This window comes from Triturus cristatus, chromosome 5_1, assembly GCF_964204655.1.
Source record: "Triturus cristatus chromosome 5_1, aTriCri1.1, whole genome shotgun sequence".
Taxonomy (NCBI): Eukaryota; Metazoa; Chordata; class Amphibia; order Caudata; family Salamandridae; genus Triturus; species Triturus cristatus.
In genome coordinates, this window is record NC_140587.1 from 609,770,228 (window position 1) to 609,792,549 (window position 22,322).

General features: G+C 48.5%; 1 protein-coding gene across 1 annotated transcript in view; it reads right to left on the reverse strand.

Moving 5' to 3' along the window:
- Positions 1-22,322, reverse strand: part of LOC146831274 (uncharacterized) — a 210,733-nt gene that overhangs the window by 183,910 nt on the left and 4,501 nt on the right. Inside the window, exon 2 of the mRNA XM_085605541.1 lies at positions 20,816-20,873. Coding sequence (XP_085461667.1) covers positions 20,816-20,873 — 58 coding nt within the window. The remainder of the gene's footprint in view (positions 1-20,815; positions 20,874-22,322) is intronic.

The following is a 22,322-nucleotide window of genomic DNA, read 5'->3' on the forward strand; positions in this document are numbered from 1 at the left end:
CTGTTTTGGTAGGATCTTCTATTTTTGTTCTCCGCTTTCCTGGAGCTTATTTTTTTAACACTGCCAGTTTTGACAATGGAGGATGCCGGAGCTGCTGCACCTGCTGAGAGTGTTGTGGGGGAATTTGATAAAAAATGGATCAATAAGTACAAGAAAGAGGAGCTAGAGCAATTTTGCAAGCAGTTTAAAGTTCCTACCACAGGTCTCAGAGTGAGAGACGACTTCCTCAAAGCACTGAAAGCCTGGCTAGAGGCCAGAAATCCCTCTGATCCGGTGGTGGTACCGGAGGAGGAAGAAGAGGAGGAAGAGGAAGTGGAAGAGCCCACAGGTGGGCCAGTGTCATCTCCCGGCAGTAGTGTTTCCTCTAAGGGCCTTTCTCCTGAAGAGTTGGAAGACAGGGAGAGGGGACACCAGTTAGAAATGGCAAAACTTAAATTAGGAGGGCAGTTGGAATTAGAGAATGCAAGAAGCAAGAGAGAAGCTGAAATGGAGAGCAAAAGATTAGATTTTGAGAGAGAGAAATTAGCGTTTGAACGTGAGAAGATGGTGAGGGAGATGGAGCTTAAAACTAAGAGTTTAGAGTTGAATCCCTCTGGTGGCAGCACTCCATCTGTGCCTGCAGAAAGTAGGTTTTATTTTCCCAAAGATGTGATCAAGGATTACAGTAAAAATGAGGATATTAGTCAAGGGTTTAAAGCATATGAGTTAGCATTGTTGGCCCACCGGTTCCCTGAGAAAGATTGGGGAACGGGGTTGTGGAGCCGCTTTACAAATGAAGGGAGAGATACCTTGTTGAGCATGCCTGCTGAGGATAGGATGTCATATACTCATATGAAAGATGCTTTAATGTTGAGATATGGCTTAACCCCAGAAAAGTACCGACAAACCTTTAGAGAATGTAAGAAGTTGCCTGGTACTACGTGGGTTGAATATGTGTCTTTTTTCTGCAGAACCATGGATGGTTGGATAAAGGGTAGCAAGGTGGATAGTTATGATGCTCTTTATGATTTGTTTGCTTGGGAGCACTTGTCTAATAACTGTTTTCCAGAGCTACGCCAGCACCTTGTTGATAGCAAGATATCTAACCCTAGAAAACTTGCTGAGGAGGCGGACCGCTGGGTCAGTACCAGGGTCCACAAGGGTCCAGTGGGAGACTCAGCCAAAGGTGGGCAGGGTCCCCAGCAGAAGAGTGGGGGGGACAGGGGTAAACAGAGGGAGTTTCAAAAAGGGCCCCAAAGTAATCCCCAAGGGAACCAAGGGAAGGGTTCCCAGCCTCCCCCTGTAAAGAAGCCAGAAGCCCCGACAGGTAAACCTGTTCACAGGGGCCCCATGACCTGCTATGTCTGTAAGCAGGTGGGACACCGTTATTATGATCCCCAGTGTCCCATGAAGGATTCGAATGCACCGCCGCGTGCACCCCCCGTCAGGTAGCGAGTGTAGCCCTGGGAGGGAATGAGATGGGTGCCCCCGGTGGGTGGGGTCCCGCAGAAATGTCCCTGGTCTGCTTAGGAGACGTGGAAATGGTCCCTCCAACCCCTCTGCCTAGTAACACTAAGAAATCTAGGCAGTGGGTGACCATTAATGGCCATAGGGTGGAAGCTCTCAGAGACACCGGAACGAGTGTGACAGCTGTCAAGTGTCACTTGGTGACCAGAGAGCAGGTGGTCCCTCATGCATTCTACCCCGTTGTAGCTGCTGACAACTCACAGAGTCAGTGTGAGGTAGCTCAAGTTCCTTTTGAGTGGGGGGGGGGGTCTCAGGGACTCTTCAGGTTGCTGTGAGGCCCGCCATGCCTGTTGATTGTCTCCTGGGCAATGATTTGGAGGACTCCCCTTGGGCTAAGGTGGAGAGAAAATCGCATCTGGAAATGTTGGGTCTGCCTGAGTGGGTGTGTGCAACCACCCGGTCCATGTCAATTAGTAAGGGTGTTGATGGGGCCCTGGAGCCTGAAAGTATGGCCCAGGTCCCAACCGTGAAGAGAAGAGGCAGGGGGCTCGGGAAACCGTCCCCCATGGTTCCCGCGGTCCAGGAGGGAGCAGACCCTGGGGGGGATGCCCTGGAACCGACAGGAGAACAAGTGGCCGAACTGGGAGACCTGCCCGAGCTGACCCATTGGCAGCAGGATGGTGGTCCCTCCAGGGAGGAATTTTGTGCTGAGCAGAAAGTGTGCCCTTCTCTTGTGGGTATGAGGCAGCAGGCCTCAGCCCAAACGACAGGTGATCAGTCAGGATCACATTGGATCTACTTGGAGAACGACCTCCTGTATAGCGAGCCTAAGGCTGCTGAGCCTGGGTCAGCCCGTGTGCTGGTGGTACCCCAGCGCTTCAGAGCCTTCCTACTGGGGTTGGCTCATGACGTTCCGTTAGCTGGACATCTGGGGCAGGACAAGACCTATGACAGGCTTGTCACCCATTTTTATTGGCCTCAGATGAGAAGGGATTCAGATATCCATTGTAGGACCTGTCAAACTTGCCAGGCAAGTGGGAAAAATGGGCGGAAGCAGAAGGCTCCCCTCCAACCTTTTCCCGTCGTCAGTACCCCCTTTGAGCGAGTGGGAATTGACATTGTGGGGCCACTGGACCCCAAGACAGCCATGGGCTACAGGTTTATCCTGGTCTTGGTGGACCATGCCACCCGGTACCCGGAAGCCATCCCTCTCCGCACAGTGACGGCCCCCGTGGTGGGACGGGCACTGATGGGTGTTTTCTCCCGCATGGGGTTCCCCAGAGAGGTGGTGTCCGACCGGGGCACCAACTTCATTTCGAATTATATGAAGTCTCTGTGGAAGGAGTGTGGGGTAACCTACAAGTTTACCACTCCTTACCACCCTCAAGGTAATGGGCTGGTTGAGAGATTCAACCGGACCCTGAAAGGCATGATCATGGGTCTTGAAGAACCAATGAGGCGTAAATGGGACGTCCTCTTGCCATGCCTACTGTTTGCTTACCGTGAGGTGCCACAGAAGTCTCTAGGGTTCAGCCCATTTGAGCTTTTGTATGGACACCCGGTAAGAGGACCTTTGAGTCTGGTCAAAGAAGACTGGGCGCAATCTCCCAGGAAACCTCCCCAGAATGTATACAGTTACATGCTTGCCTTTAGGAACCAGACTCGGCGCTTCAGGGATCTTGCTCAGGCAAATCTGGAGGCCAGCCAGGAAGAGATGAAGCGGTGGTACGATCAGAATGCCACTCTCCTTGAGCTTCAACCTGGTCAGAAAGTTTGGGTCATGGCCCCTGTGGAACCTTGTGCGCTCAAGGACAGGTGGACTGGACCATTTGAGGTTGTGGAGAAAAAGAGCGATGTCACCTACTTGGTGGACTTGAAGTCTCCCAGGAACCCCTTGCGGGTCCTGCATGTCAACCGGTTAAAGCCCCACTTAGAAAGGTCCGAAGTGGGCTTGCTCCTGGCCACAGATGCTGGGATGGAGGAGGAGAGTGAGCCTCTTCCTGACCTCCTGTGTGCCAAAGAGAAAGATGGGTCGGTGGATGGTGTTGTCCTCTCTGACACACTGACCCCTGAGCAGCAGCAAGATTGTCGCCATCTGTTGGTACAATTCCCTGATCTGTTTTCCTTAATCCCTGGTGTCACTCAGTGGTGTGTCCATGATGTGGACACTGGTGACAGCACTCCTGTGAGGCACAAGGCCTACACGGTGACTGAAAAGGTCAGAGCATATATCAAGGAGGAGGTCTCCAAGATGTTTGCCTTAGGGGTGGTTGAGTCCTCTAGCAGTCCTTGGGCCAGCCCAGTGGTCTTGGTCCCAAAGGCTGCAGCGCCTGGTGCTTCACCAGAACTTCGGTTCTGTGTGGATTACCGAGGACTCAATTCGGTCACCAAGACTGACGCGCACCCCATCCCCAGAGCTGATGAGCTCATCGATCGGTTGGGGGCTGCCCGGTACCTTAGTACATTTGATCTAACGTCTGGGTACTGGCAGATCGCCTTGACTGATGGGGCAAAAGAGAGGTCTGCATTCTCCACACCAGATGGGCACTACCAGTTCCGGGTGATGCCCTTTGGAATGAAGAATGCCCCTGCCACATTCCAGAGGTTGGTTAACCAGGTATTGGCCGGGCTGGAAGATTTCAGCGCCGCCTACCTGGACTATATAGCAGTGTTCAGCGCCAGCTAGGAGGAACACTTGCGCCACCTCCAGGAAGTGTTGTTGGCCCTGCGCAGAGCAGGCCTTACAATCAAGGCCAATAAGTGCCAGATTGGGCAGGGTTCAGTGGTGTACTTGGGGCACCAAGTAGGGAGCGGCAAGGTGGCCCCCTGCAACCCAAGATAGATACCATCCTGGCTTGGGAACCGCCCAAAACCCAGACTCAGGTGAGAGCCTTCTTGGGTCTCACGGGTTACTACAGGAGGTTTGTCAAGGGGTATGGCAACATTGTGCACCCCTTGACCCCGCTGACTTCCAGGAAGCAGCCAGGACTTGTGATCTGGACTGACGCCTGTCAGAAAGCCTTTGACACCCTGAAAACTGCAATGTGTACAGCACCGGTCCTCCAGGCACCCGACTTTTCAAAAGAGTTCATTGTCCAGACAGACGCTTCAGAGCATGGTGTGGGGGCTGTTCTAGCACAGATGAATGAGGAGGGCCGAGACTTACCTGTAGCCTTCACCAGCCAGAGGTTACTTCCCAGGGAATAAGGGTGGAGTGCGATAGAGCGTGAGGCATTTGCTGTGGTCTGGGCGCTGAAGAAGCTAAGACCCTACCTGTTTGGGACTCACTTCCGGGTTCAGACAGACCACAGGCCCCTCAGATGGTTAATGCAGATGAGGGGTGAGAACCCAAAGCTGTTGAGGTGGTCCATTTCCCTACAGGGGATGGACTTTACAGTGGAACACCGCCCTGGTACAGATCACGCCAATGCTGATGGTCTGTCCAGATTTTTCCGCCTTAGTGATGAGGACTCCCTGGGTGAAGGGTAGTTCTCCCCACATTTCAGCTGGAGGGGACACGTGTTAGACCTGGCATCATTGGCATGAGTCTCTCCTCCATTTTTTTCTGTTTGCCTCCTCTGTTTACGATGTTTTTGCTGGATTGTTGCTTTGGGCACTGTGCCACTGCTGATCAGTGCCACAGTGCAAGTGCTCCCTATGTTAAATTGTTACATTGATTGGTGTTACCATGATTGGCTTGGTTGACTTACTGTTCAGACCCTAGTCTAGTGCACTGCGTGTGCCAAGGGCATGTAAGTTGACTGCTGCTGGTGGGCTTGCAGCACTGGTTGTGCCACCCACAGAAGCAGCTTGTAAAATGTGTCTCAGGCCTGCCACTGCAGCGCCTGCGTGCAGTCCCTGACTGCCATGTCGACTTGGCAAGGAAACCTACTTGCCAGTCTCTAAACCTTCACTTTGCCACATTTCAGACACCTCTATGGTAGGCCCTAGGGCAGGGTGCATTGTTGGTAAAAGGTAGGTCATGCCCTGATGTGTGTGGCATGACCTAATAGTGAATTACAGCCATTTTCGTTTTTCACTATTGAAGGGCTACCTGCCTCCAATAGGCCAGACTGGGCAGACTGATTATTAACTCCATTATAATCTAACTGACTCAGGGAGCATGGTAGCAGGTCGAGTTTAGTATCCCTGAACTCAGAATTTAATAACACACCCTTTAGGATGGATGGTTTTTAAATTCTGTGTTTGAAAATAGCCCTTTTAGAAAGTGGCTATTTTGTTGTCCAACTATCCACCAGTCTCTGCTGGTTTGGTGTGTGTGTCAGGGGCTGGGTGGCTCCAGAGGTCTGAATGAGTCAGTGTGGGGTGAATGAGGCATTTACACATAGAGTGAGGGAAGAGTAGCCTGCCCTGCCTGGCACAATGCTGGCTCCACCTCCTGCTGGGCGACTGATAGCCCTGCTCCTGCCAGTGACAATACTGGCTCCGCCTCCTGCTGGGCGGCTGAGGACCCTGCCCTGCTCAGTGAATAGGCCAGGTGCCTCTGCCTGGCAACACCCACAACAAACCTGAGATAGGGGGAATTTCCCTGCTTGGACAAAGGGAACAAAGGAGAAATGGGGTATAAGAGAAGGACCCCTGAACCAAGAACTCAGATCACTTCTGACAAGGAAACCTGTACCAAGGACAAGAAGCCTGCTGATCTAAGGACTTGCCTCCCCTTTCTGCCAGAGTGCTGTTTTGCTGTGGAGGAACCTGAAAGCTGCTTCTTTATTTTTGCCAAGGAACAAGGAGAGAGGAACTTGGTGTGTACTCTCTAAAAGCTTGCTAGAAAATCTCCAAGGGCTGGAAGAGTGCCAGTCTCCTGTTGAAGTCACAGGGCCAAAGGACTTCACCATCTACTGAATTGCTGAATTGCTGGAAAGTGTTGTTTCCAGTACACAAGGGAAAATCTGCAGTCTCGACGCCGCCGCCGCCGCCGCCGCCGCCGAATCCAGCTCGACATCGTGAGTAACGGCTCCAGTGTCCCGAGCCTTCGACGCCGGCCGCCGGGCCCGATCGACGCCAGCAGCAACGGCAGTGAGCAGTGGGTATCGGCCCCGGCTCCAAGTGACCCCGTCTCGACGCCGGTATCGACTCCAGTGAGGAGTGAGTATCGGCTCCACCTCCAAGCGACCCCGTCCCGACGCCGCTGCTGATCGCATCGACTCGACGCCCTTCTCGACGCCGTGAGCGCTGCTCCGGCCGGACATCCCTCGACGCCGCTGCGGGTTGACCCGACCCGAGGTACGATCGTCGCCGATATCGACGCCGTGAGCGCTGCTCCGGCCCTCGACGCCGCTGGGGATCGACCCGAATCCGAGGCACGATCGACGCCGACCTCGACGCCGACATCTCGACGCCGTGGATCATCGTTTTCTTCATTCCCAAAGGTACTGTGTTTGTGGGGTCTGTTGCAACTCCAGGCTCGATGTAGCGCTCCTCGCGGTCGACGCCGAACCTTGGGAATATAGTAGACTCGACGTCGTGTGACTCCTGTGGGGGTTACATTGTTGCCAAAGAACTGTGTTTTAAGAAGAATACGTACTTTTGTTGCTAAAGAACTATTTCCTGAGAAGAAACTTTACTTGAACTATTATTTTTCCTTCCAAAGAGTATTTATTAAGACTGTGGTATATTTTTGTCGTTATTTGGTCTTGTGCCAAGCCTTATATAAAAATACTATTTTTATAATAACACCTGTGTTGTGTCCATTTGTAGTGTATTCACTTTATTACTGTATGTGGTCATAAATGCTTAACACACTGCCTCTGAGATAAGCCTGTCTGCTCTGCCAAGCTACCAAGGAGGTAGCAGGGGTTATCTGAGTGTGTAATCCCCTTGCCCTGACTAGAGTTGGTGGGTCCCTATTTGTCAGAAGTGTATACCACTGCCAACTAGAGACCGCCGGTTCTAACAAGCTCTAATAAATGACAAGAGTGCTATTTTAGCTCTTGAATGTATCTGCACTGAAGCCATGAGGCTAGACGGAAAACACTTAGAAATAGTGTACAATGATGACAATGGTGATTGTTCCAAGTGTCTGTCGCTGCCCGCTGCGTGTAATTGTTTGTGGCTCTGTGAAGCAGGGGGTGCAGTGGGGAGGTGTTTGGAGCTGAAGCCTGCTCTGCAGTCCCCCTTACCTGAGCCGTAGGTTGGCCATGAACTCTGGAATAATGACTGCGTCCATCAGCACAAAGTCCGCTTTGCCGAACTCCAAGCTCTCCTGCTCCACCCTGGTGAGGCTTGTGTGTGGGGCCAGGGCAGTCTCTGGGACCAGGAGTACACCAGGGAGTAGGAACTCTGGGACAGACACTGACTCAGGGAGCCCTGCCGGGTGCACTGGGAGGGAAGCAGGACGTATAGGGCGGGGTCTACTGGAGACTCTGGTGTAAAGTGAGGGTGGCCTATGAGAAGGGGTTGGGCTAAACTGCCAGAGAGTGCTGCAGCCCTCTGGCCGGAGACCTCTGGGAACTACAGGAGGTGGTGGTCACAACATCCCGCTGACCGCTTCCACCGAGGGCTCTGGCCCAATTTCACCCATGGGTAGTATTTTTGTACATACTGGTTGCCGTTCTAGGACACCATTCTGGTCTAGTTGTTCTGGCACATGTAGACATTTTCTGAAAAGAAAGCATTTTTGCTGTTTGTTTTGTCAAGCCTGACTTAAACACAAGTGCCTCTTCAGAATACCTTTCTGCGATCCTGAATGAAAATGTAGCGAAGTAGAGGTTTGTCCTCTATTCATTTTGGAGATGTGTTGTCTGTGAAAGATGGTCGTTGTTCAAGTTGCTTCATAAAACCATAGCTGCTGGTATGAATGGGGGGGTCACACAGAGCAGAACTCCGGGGCTTGGCAGTGGGGAGGAGGGAAGTAATGCAGTGTTTCTTTGGGATCACTATGGCTCAGTTAAATGGCATGCCAGCCTGCTTTCATACGAGGGACACATGAAAGGGGATATAATTCTGTTTCTACTGTGGGTGAGCTGGACACACCAGTAAACTCCACTCCACTTATAGTAGGTGGAGTTTTTGCCAAACTCCCTGCTCCAAGCTGAGCGCGGAGTGCCAAAAATTCTGTGAACTCTACCAACGGAGTGGAGTTTACTGCCCAGGCCTACCCAAAACATTAATGATGCTGAGGTTTACAGCCCCACTTAATGGCAACGTACAGTAGATGCTTTAAAGTTCCCACCGTGTAATAATAAACATAAATGAAAAATTTAATTAACCACTTGTCCTCCGCTCCATGTTTCTTTCGGAGTAGAGTCCTCCTGGAGCCTCGGCAACTCCTATTCATGAATCCTGATGCTGATCTCATGATGCTTATAATGTTAGCTGCATGGGAGCTCATAATGTTACCCGTCTCAATGCTCCAGCAGGCACTGGGGGCCTATGCCTGTTTTCCACCCAGCTGTCTAAGACAGCTGAGTGGAGAGGTTTAAAATGCACATGTCAGGCTGACTGTCGCAAGACAGCTGACCAAAGTGACATGCACAGCTTAAACAGGAGCAGCCAGTAACACTGCTTCCTGCTGTCAATCAGCAGCTATGGCCCTGCCCAGTGCTACAATTTGGCTCAGCTGAAAGTAAAAGTAAAATGGTAATGAAATATCTTTATTACCATTTTATTCTTCATACTTGCCTCACTGACAGTAGGGGAGCAAACATCCTCCGCCCCAAGGAGGAACTGCCGCTGATGTCGACACACACTCTTCCATCCCAGGAAGACATTCGGGGAAGCAGGCAGGCCCAGAAGGGCAGCGTCTGCAGGTGTCACAGCAGCTGTACCCGTATATTGCTCAATCAGGGGCGCATTAATAGGCCTGGAACCAGGCTTGGCTCCCTGATTTGGGATCTGGGTGGGCCATGAAAAAGAATTGGTAGGCAATAAAATAAGTGGAGCTGTCCAGAGACTCCCAGGTGTTTGAGAGCTGAGTCTGTGCATGTTGAGTGGTCTTGTATGGGTGTGAGCTACATAACATATCTATTGCCAGGCTCTGGTCTACACGTTTTAACTGTGCTTTTCTAGAGGTTTATACCTATGGTTTAATCTCTTTTGCTCTCTCCATCACACCCGCCTTTCTCTCTATGTCAGCCTCCTCTCTCCCAGCTTTACCCTCCTTACTTTCCACTTCACTTTGCTGTCCCGCTCACTTCATCCTCTTCTTCCTCCCACCTCACTCTTTTCTCTGTTTATATCATCCTACTCTCTTTCCACCTTATCCACCTGTTTCGGTATGTCCCTTCATTTTCTATACTTGACTTTCATATTTCTCTCCCCTCCGTCCTCTCTTTCCACCTTATCCCACTTCCTCCTGAATACACAAACCTCTCACTGGGGCATATTATCAAGAACGGCGTAAAAATTATCGCCGCTTTAGCGGCAGGAAACTGCCGCTACAAACGGCAATAATGGACTTGATAATATGCCGCAGAGAATTCCAATAGAAGCCCATGTTGTGGTGTGAACATGGGCTTCTATTGGAATTCTCTGCTACATATTATCAAGCCCATTATTGCCGCTTTAGTGGCAGTTTCCTGCCGCTAAAGCGGCGATAATTTAACACCGTCCTTGATAATATGCCCCACTGTGCTTCAGTTTACTCTCAGCACACTTCACCCTTCTATTTCCACCTTACTCTTCTTTCTCCACCTCACCCATCCCTTTTTCCTCATCATTTTTTCTGTTCCTTGCACACCTCTCACTCTTGCTTTAGCTTCTCTTTCTTATCAATTTGCCCTCCTTCTCTCCTCATCACCATACTCCTTTTGTTCTGACTATCTTCTCACTGCCCTCCCTTTTGCCTCAGCCTCCTCCTTATTACCTTCCCATTTCCCTGTGTCACATTTGCTTCTAATCACCTCACCCTTCTCTCTCTTATCAGTTTAGGACCCGAAGAGCAGCAGCACTATAATCGAGGCCTCTGAATTAATGCAACAGGGGAGAATCAAATTATGCAGCGGGGTTGACTACATTTTGCAATGTAATGTATGTGGAAATGCCAAAAGCATGCCACAGGTTTGCCACAAGCAATCCTGCCTCCAACTGTCTGCGCCTGGACTGTGCCCAGTTCCAGGAACCCTGGCTCCTTGACCATCCAATGCAACACCACAACCAAAACCGCTACTGGAGCCAAAGAACGACGCCTCTACTCTGCCATTCTCAGTGACCTGAACAACACACACCGGCAAACACACTCCTGCCATGCATTCCCCAACACCATGGTTAGATGTTTCACCTGCACCCACTGCGATTCCTCAGACACCTATAACACAACCTCAACCTCTACCTCCAAGCAACGTAGGCACACCACCACCACCACCCCGCACCAACTGTCCACCATACTCCTCAATGTCCAACCCCTTTGGAAACACTCCACTGAAATCTGGGACGCCCACAACAGCACCACACCGACCTTCCCTTCCTGAACAAAACATGGCTCAACCCAGCCTCCAACCTGTACATCGCCACAGTCATCCTGCCTGCCTACAAAATCATACCAGGATTAAACCCACAAACCACGCAGAGGGCTCACAATCATCTACAAAAACATTATTGACTGCACCACCTCCATGATTTGGACACCAGTCTTCTGAAACACATCCACTTTAATATATGAATGGACTACAAAACCGCCCTTAAGGGAACCCTCACCTATCGTTCCCTGGGCCACAGAGTGAAATTCTGTAACCACATCTCAGACTTCATTACTTCCCTCTCCATCATTTCAACTAACTACATCCTCCTCGTGGACCTCAATTTCCATCTGGAAGACACTATAGAGCCTAATTCCAATGCCCTCCTCAGCAACTTCCTACTCACCCAGCTCTTTCCAGGACCAACCCACACAGCAGGCTGTGCACGTTACCCTATTTTCTCCTCCAACAACTGGATCACCACCACCCACACAACCCTACTCACATGCTCCGAATACTACATCATACATTTCAAGATACCCTCCGATCAAGCCACACCATCAGAAGAACCCAAAGCACCATCAAGACATTAAGGTAAAATATCCAAAGAAAACTGGACCAAGACCCTACAGCAACGCCCACCCAACCACACCGGGAACCTCGACGTTGACACTAAGCTCTTCAATAACCAACCACACCACTTCTATCAGAAAGAAGACCTACAAAAAACAACCCAGCTGGTACACTAATGACCTCAGGGAGTCCAAGCGCCACTGCAAAAAACTTGACAGAAAAATGGAGACTCAACATAAACACCTTGACTTGAAGCCAGCTCTAACAACAGCAAAGAACTCTTGTCAAGGAGTTCTCCAATCCAGGAAGCTGCTAACAACTACATCATCCCGTCCCAAGCACTATGCAACAAACTCCCAACCTTCATCGAACAGAAGATTGCAAAGATCTACAATACATTCGACCCACAACATACCAATACAAACTCCCCTGGGTAACGGGCACATCCTTCATCGTCAAACGGCAGCTAATTAACTAGAAGCCCCGCTCGAACAAAGAAACCACTGCCCTGATGAATACCATCCACTCAGAAGCCTCCTCGGACCCCTTCCCCCACTTTATGTACAACCTTGGAAGAACCATCCTCATCCCCACGCTCACCACTATCATCAACACCTCCATAACAACCACCTTCTTCCTGTCTTGCTGGGAAAATGTAGAAGTAAAAGCCCTACTGAAGGAACCAACAGTGGACACCAACACCCTCGAACAGCTTCAGACCATTCTCGCTCCTGTCTTTTCCAGCTAAAGTCATGGAGAATTACATCAATACCCAACTCGCAGACCTCCTAGAACTCCATCAACTCCTAGACAGCTTTCAATCAGGCTTTCGCATCAACCACAGTGACAGCCCCCATTGTGGCCACAGATGACATCAGCAGCATCCTCAACTGAGGAGAAATGGATGCCCAGGACACACAGCTCATCCTCTCCCTTACCGACTCAACCAGCACTGCCAATGCAAACTTTGCCAACTGTATGACCAACATCGCTGCTTTGATGAAAAACAACTGCCTCCAGCTCCTCTCAGGCAAAACTGAAGTCCTAATCTTAGGCAAGAACCACTCCCCTTGGGACGCCTCTTGGTGGCCATCCAAACGTGGAACCCTACTCATCCATGTGGACCATGCCAAGAACCTCTGGATCATCCCGCACACCAACCTCTCCATGAGCAGACAGTTTAATGCTGTCTCCTCATCATGCTTCCACATCCTGCGAATACTACTCAAGATATTCAGGTTGATCCCTCTAAAAACCAGACAAACAGTCACCCAGGCTCTTATCCGAAGTAGACCTGATTATGGAAGCACCCTCTACATTGGAGTCCAAGCCCATGTCCTACGCTGATTCCAAACCAACCAGAGCACCGCCAGACTCATTCTTAACATCCCATGAAACAACTACACCTCTCTACATCTCAGCAATATCCACTGGCTCCCAGTCCTGGAACAATGTAAGTTTAAGCTACTCACCCACGCCTACAAAGCTTCACAACTATGGTCCAGCTTTATTTAACCACCACCTCACCTTCTACTAACCCACCATACACCTTCAATCTGCTGCCCAGGCAATAGCACAACTCTTTCGTATCAAGAAGATCAGAAGCGGAGGATGCTCCTTCTCATGACTCACAGCCAAAACTTGGAACGACTTCCTGAAGCACCTCAGAAGCTCCCACTCCATAATTGACTTTTGAAGGAGCCTCAAGACATATGTCTTCCAGATCAAACAGGCATTAACTCCTCTTTTCCCCTCAAGCAAGCCCTACTTAGCACCTGGATACCCTCACAGGGTATTAGCTACACTCTACAAATTCACATAACATAACATAACGTATTGCGGTGTAGTATTACTTTATTAATGTTTCATTTTTTGCATCTTAACACTGTGGAAAAGGTTTCACCTCATTAGTGACAAGTAAACTTTTGTGAAGAACATTCCACTGTACAGCAACACATCACTACATTTTTAGTAACATTGATCCTTTTATGATGGTTTTTGCTAAAATCTTCAGATTATACTGCAGATGATGGACTATGTGAAAAATGTATAAAATCCATAACTACGTGTAAAACACTGCGTTTGCAGAATCACATAATTCCAGTGGCCCTGGCTATAATCCATTTCTGGCTATTTATGTGACAAAGTGAGGTAATTTGTTGGGAGAGAATAACTGCAAAGTTACTGGTGCCCCAACTTGGGGTGTAGGTTCTTTAAGTTCCTTACATTTATATTAGACAGCTACGCCTTCTGGGGGTACCTTGGGAGAATGAGAGTAGGCAGAATTGCGGCAGCACATTTTGCAGTGCTTTTCTTTGTGTAATTGCACTGCTTCTTCCCATTCTGTACCTGTGCTGTATTAGTGAAACTGGACAAGTCTTTTTATTTAAGACGATTCATAATTTTGCCATTGTTAGAGTTTTTTGCTTAATATAGTGCCATAAGCAGAGCCAATAGAAAAATTTGATTCTGAGGCTACAGCTTTTCCCACATAATTATGGATTTGGCACATTTGTCACATAATCAACCATCTTCTGTTTAATTTGCAGAGTTTTAGAGAAAACTATGTTTCTGGCTCAAACGGATCAAAAGTTATTAAAAACGCAGTGAAACCCTACAGAACCCTACACAAAGGCTCACCTTCCAGACGCCTATTGCTGCATTTTATTGTTAAACTGGTACTAACGAGGTGTATCTTTTGCCAAGACAGTGTTGACGTGTAAAAATGTAAAAACAATAAGGGAATGATATCACAAAATGCACCCCATTGCACTGTATAATTTGTCTTTTCTTGCCACATAATTTAGTCAACCCTGGTGCATAATTTGGTGTTCTCCAGCCGTTTAATTACAGTGATCCCGGCCATAAGTAAGGAATAGCATCACAGCAGAAGGAAAATAAAACAAAACACTATTAAGATGTATATCCTGTTTATATGGGCTTTTTCACTTCATTTTTCTTGCAATGTCAATCTCTTTCACACTGTTTCTGACATAAAACTGTTTTCATCTCGTAATTTACTGTGTGACCATGGATTGCAGTTTTCATGTAGTGCAGGTGCCTCCAGTACCCCTTCCATTTACACATTCACAGTAATAGCAACCCTCCTTGTACCCCACCCATGCTCCAAGGTACTTATAACAGCCCAAGGCATTGGTGTTCTACGTAAAAGTAACACAATTAGGCTTTAATAGCGTGGCTGCAGGCACATATCATTTTTTAATCAAGAAAATGAACACAACATGTTTTTTTGCTTGTGAATGGGCCTAGGGTGGGCCACAGGGCTATCCTGGGAGGGCCTGGTGCACTCTAGAACTGGGCCTGCTTGGAGCAGGGGCTAAAGTAAAGGACACACATGGATCGGCCGGTGGGGCAACAGAAGGCGCATACACTACCCTAGACAGGGCAAGTAGCTCGGGAACACGATGGAGAGGGAGTCACCCCTTGGAGGTGGGGGGGGGGGGCAATCTTCCTTTTAAGGCACCGGCGCCATGCCAGGCGTCTGAGAGAGGGTGAGTCCTGTAAAGAGCCAGAGGGAACAGAAAAGGGAAAGACCCACAAAGTGAACAAGGGGCTCAAGCGAAGGAGCAGGCAACAGCAATGGGCAGAGGCTAGAGCAAGGTTCAAGGAGTAGAGAAGGGCAAGGCACACTGATAGTGGGTGGCACAGCAGACGCAGGACCTTCCTAGTAGTGTGGCTCTAGCATTGCCTGGAAGGAGTAAGAATGGAGGCACGGAGCTGCACTGAGGCGGGGTTCCTGGACCACTGTCCAGTCAGTGGCAGGTGTGCAGGCCCCCCACCAGAGTTAGTGATGCTGGCTTTGAATCCAGGATCCTGGTCTGAAGGGGTAGAGTGACACAAGAGGCGCCTCCATCATTGGGGGACAAAGATGGTTGACAGGGGACGGTCGACTCACAGAAAAAAAGAGGTGGGGGATGCAACAGCACTCCCTACCTCAAGAATGAACTATGAGCAAGAAATAGACCTTAGGGATATGGCGGTAACTCAGTCACACAGTGAGTAGGTTGATAAGGTGTTGGTGCTTCTCGCAGATCAACTGTGGTGGTGATGCCCAGGTTGGACAAGTGGCCGGGTGAGGGTGTCATGGGGGCAGGTAGTGAAGAAACATCCAGTGAGCAAGGGAGAGGGTGTGTGACAAGAGGGGAAGATGGCAATGGAGGTGTAATAGAGGAAGAGTTGGATGGCCAGGGATTGGGAGATAAGGAGTTGGAGAGGAAATGGAGCAGTAGAAGAGCCCAAGGCAGGACAGCAGTAAAAAAAGCAGAGGAGCTGCAGAGGTCATCTTCAGGCTCGGGATCTGATGAGTAGCAGGGTTCCGCAAGGCCTTGGAGGGTCACCAGTGTTATCCTCAAGAGGAGCTGGTCAGAGTGAGGTCAATTGTCTTGCTGGATAGTGGAAGAGAAGAGAGGAGCTAGGTACAAGAGGCTGAAAGGAGCAAATTGACTGCAAGTATATAAAAGGATCATGAAATGCTTGGGATGAAGAAGTGAGGCAGGTTGAGCAGACAAGAGGGAGTATGATGGAAGCAATGATTCTGGATAGAAGGCAATGTAAGAGCCTGGAGTTTGAGAGGTTCCTGAGCGTATGGTGGGATTCGCGGACCAAAAGTCTGAAAAGGGGTTAAGGAGAACAAGGGACAACAGGAGATGTCATGAGGAAGAGGACAGGTGTTAACACGTGGATGAATACAATGGAACCAGAAGGGGATAAGGAAGTACAGGACAGAGCTCATGGCTGGGGTAGAGTGGAGGTAGCAGGTGATAAAGGGAGAAGGAACAGTGGAAGAATGCAGAAGAAAAGGAGGCAGGGATGAAAACAGAGAAATACATTATGCTGTAATATACGTGGCGACGAACCAGAGGGGACATTCACAACAAAACTCTAAAGAAATAATCTGGGAAGAAAAATATATGGAATATTCAAGCTATTGCTTCAAAAGACGAATTGTAAAGAAGAGTCCAAGGTACAGGAGAGACAACTAGCCAGACAAACCCTAAATACTGCCCAATATTGATAGTTGAATAGCCACATTTACGATATAGGACATTCTAATTTGCAAAAAGTAATCTGCTTAGTGGCACCTGAGTAGTGTGGCAATGATCAAGAAGATAAACATAGTAAGGATGGCCAATATAATCTTTTTTAGCCTGTCATGACTGAGGTACAATGAAGAATTCCAGTCTAATAGGAGCCGCAATCCAGCCAAGTCATGGTGGGAGTTGGACAGTGAACTGTGGCTATGCTATATGACTCCAAAGAGGCCCATGCTCGGGTTTGCACAAGGAGAGCCTGTTGCCACTGCCTCAGGTGATGGAGGAGGGTATCTGTAGCAGCTAGGCCTAGGCCAACAGAATGTTTTGGGACATTTAACAAAGGGCATGCTATCCCTACCACTTCACATACCCACATAAGTGTTCCAAACATTTAGGCAGGCACCTAGTGTTTCAGTGTAGGGCAAGACAAGGGCATGGTGGTAGGGGCATGGGTGACAGTCCAGTGGTATTGGGAAGGAAAACTACGGTGGTCAGGCTGGAAGATGAGAGGTTGGCTGTAGCGGTATTCGGATAGAGGAAAAGTAGAGTTACTGTTTTTCTCAGGGATTTCAAATACCTATGCTATTCCCTGTGGTGGACCAGGGCAGTAAACCTCAAATTTAGCATGAGGAAGGCAGAAGTGTTGTGTAACAAACGTATGACAGAAATGTTGGTGCGACACATGGTGGACACTTTCAACATAATTCCTATGTTGGATCTAATTACATCTCCCTTGCCTATAGTGCAGAAGATGGCAGCAAGTGAGTTTCACTTAATACACCATTTGTCATGGTTGGAGGGGAGATCTTTATATGACTTCATAGACTAAAATGACTGTGCAGTGAAATATTAAAACATTGACACAGCAATAACAATGGTCTGGAAATGTGGCATGGGCGAGGGAATGGGAAAGACAGACATAAAATCTGCCTTCTGGTGGATGACAGAGTATCTGCGAGACATTCATCTGTTAGGTATTCGTTAAGACGGCCAGTTCTTAGAGGGCAAGGGGGGGTCAGTACCTTGTGCTGTCTTTGAATAGTTTAGCATATTTCTGGAATGGGTGATGAAACAGGTGGCAAGGTCAGAGCAAGAGCTGCTCAACCACAACAATTCTTTCTTTGAAGGCAAGGCAGAACTGTCAGGAGAATGCAAGCATTTGATTGACTCATTCCAGGTGGTTTTGAGTGGTGGTGGACGACTTGGGGATACCTTAGGCCCAAGAAAAGATGGAGGAATGGAGCATCACCTGGGATTTTTAGGAACTGAGTTGGACTCCGTAGATAAGGTGTCCCAATTGCCTGAAGACACGGATGTACTGAGGACCATGTTGAAGGAAGAAGCATGAGGTGCATTTCATTCTATATGTGGTAGGACCGTTCAATTTTGCCTGTAGAATAATTGCTCTAGTAATGGCCTTTTGCAGGCAGCTGAGTTTTACTATGAAAGGGGCAACCCTGCCCAATCATTGAATATGGCATACAGAATAAATGAGGAGTGACATGGAAATGTGGTTGAATTTGTTTGGAGCAGTATAACAGATGATCCGATGGATTGGACACTGGAGATCCTTACTGATGTATCAGGCAGGAAGGCTTTGGATTTTGCTGGTGAGTTTGTTTCGGATGCAGAAACATGGCCTGTGGGATGGAGACAAATGATGTACAGCACAGAGTTTTTTTGTATTCTTTCCAGAGGTAATGGCCATGAGGTTGCGGGGTCATTAGTTGGAAGATAAAAGAATGATTTTTAGAGTGGACAATGAAGCAGTGGTACATCCGATAAACAAATAGCAAACACAACGTGTATGTGCTGTGACTTTTACAAGAACTTGTGTTGATGTGCTTGAAGTGCAATGTGTTGTTTGGGTGCGGCATATGCCAGAGATAGACAATAGAGTGGCTGAAGTGCTGTCTCATTCACAGTGGGTGAGATTCTGTGGTTTGGCTCAGAATGCAGACTGAGAAGAGACCTCAGTAACACAATAAATGTGGAGGATCAATATGTAAGAGCAATATATTTGGTTGCGTAGTCATTGGCCAGTTCAAGAAGGAGAACATAGAAGGTGATATAGACAGAATTTGTGGTGTCAGGAGTGAAAAAGGTGTGAATGGAGATATCTAGAGAAAAGGAGAGGAAACAGGGTGGAACAACTGTTGACTTAGCACCGGGACAGTCCATTGAGTAACTGTGCACTTTACAAATCATTCATTAATTCTCCAGTGACCAATGCAGGGAAGTTGGCTTGGATGGTACTTCGTGAAAAGTGTTTTTGGGCGTATGAGCAATGCAGTGCGAGCAAGGGAGATGGGGTTTGTAAGGTTTTGTTAGGGAAAAAGAAAGGAAGAGAACAAAAGGAAAACAATTACTTCAAACATATTGGGGAGGGTAGCTGCCTGATTGAGATCTGCATGCACATCCGTTTGGGAATTCATGTTATCCAGGGTGATATTTTCAGTTCTGTTCTTTGGGGCATTCAGAGTATCTAAAGCAACAGGGGCAAGGAGCTATGGTGGTTTTTAATAGAAAAATGTGAGAGTGAAGGTTCGCAGATTGGGTGTGAGTGTCAGAAAGTGCAAAATGGATCAGGGAGCAAAGGGTGGAGAGGTTCAGATGGTTGGGTCTGGCATGAATAACATATGGTCTGTACAGCTGGTGAGGAGTTTTGTATGTTTTAGGTGGTTCGGATCAGTGACGTTTGTTCATGAGGGTGGAAGAGCTATGTCGGACAGGTAAGCGTTAAGTGTGCTGAGGGTTGGTCTGCAGCAAGATGGCTTGGAGGAGCACAAATATGGGACACATTATTTCTGGATTGGGGGACAGTTGGAAAGGGTTCAGATTGGAACTTAGCAAAGACAGAGTAAAGACACTTGGGAGATGGAGGAGTGACAGAATATGATTTTGTGTGGTCCTAGGTATGGGATAATGAGCCTCACATGCTAATGAAGTTATTTACACCACAGACAGCAGGGCATGGAATTTTAGGAAGGAAGTGATTTGGATTTGTGGGCACTCCCTCGAAAAATGGGCCCGTAGAACTTGCAAGCAGGCAGTGCAATGGCCAGCAGTTGACCTTTGGAGAAAGTCATAGTGAGGTGTTTGAGTTTTGGAGGAATGAGATGGGGACAGTAAAACCCCGGTTATGGGAAATGAGGGAAAAATGGCACAAACTGGATATAGTGTTGATACACTTGGGTGAAAATGACTTTGTACAATCAATGGTCTTGGAATTAATAGGTGATAAAAAGGGGCATGGTAGAAGTGAAGGACAGATGGTTTGAAACAAAAAATCCTGGACACAGTTACTGTTCAGTAGAGTCTGAAGGGTGGTGGGAAAGCCTGCAACAATTAACATAGCAAAGAAAGAGTTTAACCAGGAGATTTTGGGGTGCTGTAAGAAATGAGAGATAGGCGTGGTAAGCCACATGGATACTGTGTTTGAATGCCCACTGTTATTCTACCATGACAGGGTTCACTGGTCTCTACTGGTCAGCAGGATTTATTTGGAAAAAAATGGTGGAGGTGGTGGGAAACTGGATGTGGAATGGTCACTATGGAGGAACAAAAGAACACAGTAGGGGAGGGTTGTTAGAAATTGGGTTTACAGTTGGCAGAGGTTTGCACCCCCTCCAAGTAGGGTGTCATGAAGTGCCCCTACGACTTGACGAAATGGATAAAGAGGGAGAGGAAAATGAACCAATACCATCTTTCATTTCTCCCTTGCAGCCCATGAGTCCTCTGCCACACGCTGACACCAACGCAGATTACGATCCGCAGGGCGAGACCGCCCTGCCGTGGACCAAGACGGATGACGTCAACCCTCCATCGGAGCCTATCGGAGAAGACACGGGCCCTTTAGAAAGAGACCCAGAAGTATAAACGCCGCCGCGTAACCTGGCTGTCGGAAGAGGTCCCTAGACAAGACGCTGAGAGGAGGAGAAGAAGGAACCGGCAACTGACGCTCAACCGGTGGGAGACCACCTGCTGCAGCAAGCCCCGGAGCGAGAAGCAGACGAGGCGAGGAAGAAAGAGAGACCAGCAACCCGCCACGCCCCAGGAGGGACGTGGCTATCACAGGTGCGTGGCCGTTACGGTCTTATTTGAATTAAGGGCCAAGTAAAAGGGGGTCTGGGGAGAAGGCAGGAGATTAGCAGAATGAGAGAACTGGGGAGAGCAAGATAAGTGCTTCTTCATACTTCCTCACTTCAAGCAAGTTCTATGAGCACTGATGGTGGTCGGGTGTAAACACTGTTCGACTCCTCTCACTCCCAGACCCTAATAACCGGGGAATGAAAAGGAGAGAAAAGAGGGTGGTAAACTTACCATAATTCCATCTTCTTTCGAGGGGTACCATCGGGAAGCCAGTCCAGTATAGGAGAACCTGAAGAGTTGAAAAGAAAAGACAAGAGAAGCAAGATTTTTATCCTGGCATCATCTAGACAAGTAAAGAAGGAATAATAAAGCAATAGTGAAAAGAAACTAAGGCATACAGACTCTTTACCCACCTAGTCAAAAGCCACATTTTCACAAGTTTGGTGTCAAAAGTGGGATAATTCCATTTGTACGAGCAAGATGGAGAACCTCATACAACATCTCATTAGAGGACAAGAAAAATTAGAGTGGGCAATGGAGTGACAGATGACTGCCGCACAGGCTGATCGCCATCTTTTCAAAACCTGAATGACTCAGCAGTTAGAATGTATTCAGAAGATGGCAGAGAAACAGGTTCAGATGGGAACACAAATACATGCCCCTCAAGGCGCTCCAACAGGATACCCCAGTGTTGCCCTCCAAAAGTACAATCTGGGGGAGGATCTGGATGCTTTTTTACTAAATTTCGAATGGACGGCAAGAGCCTGTGGATGGCCGGAGGCTAAATGGCCCTTTTTTCTTGCCCTGCTCCTGGTAGGCGAACCACAGGCAGCATACCAGGTGGCTTTTCCAAATGGAAATGCAACGTATAAAGAAATCAAGGAGATTATATTGGATCATTTTGGCATGGACCAAGAGGCCTATAGGGTCCGGTTCGGAAAGGAGAGGGGTCCTCCAGGGGACAATCCAAAAACCCTCTTCTTCAAATTAAAAGCCGCAGCAGATAAATGGCGGAGACTTCACGAATGTAGCAAGGAGGAAATTATGAACCGTATATACCTTGAGCAATATTTGGAGGCCTTACCATATAATATCCAACAATGGTTAAATTAGCAGCCTCATCTCACGATTGACCAAGGCATTGAAATGGCGACCACCTTTGCGTGGGTCAACCTAAGACCCTTTGGGGAACCAGAACGACCGTTGCGCCCCTCAACTGTACACGGAAAAAGAGAAAAGAGGAATCCCAAAACAATGACAGAGCCACCTAAAAGTTGTCTCAGTAAGACAGAGGTCCTACCCCCCCAGGGGACCACAATGTTTTGACTGTGGCGAGTGGGGCCACATAGCCCAGCTCTGTCCACACAAAAAAGACAGGAGAACCTATGGATATAAGCTACTTACCCCGATTCCTTATGTACACCGAGGTACTAGGATTGTACTTCTATGTAAGTCTTTACGTTTATGGGAAGAAGGTCACAGTGTGGCAGGATACAGGCTGTCGTCACTCAGTTGTACAAACATCATTGGTAAAACCTACCCAAGTGTTTCCTAACACCCACATATCCATCCGCTGTGTTCATGGAGACATTCAGGCGTTCAGACTCTTTACCCACCTAGTCAAAAGCCCAATTTGCACATAGGGACCACAATCTTTTGTCAGGGTAAGCTAGATACACACATTAAATTAACCTGTGTTCGCCCTTTGGTAGCTTGGCACAGAGCAGGCAGGCTTAAC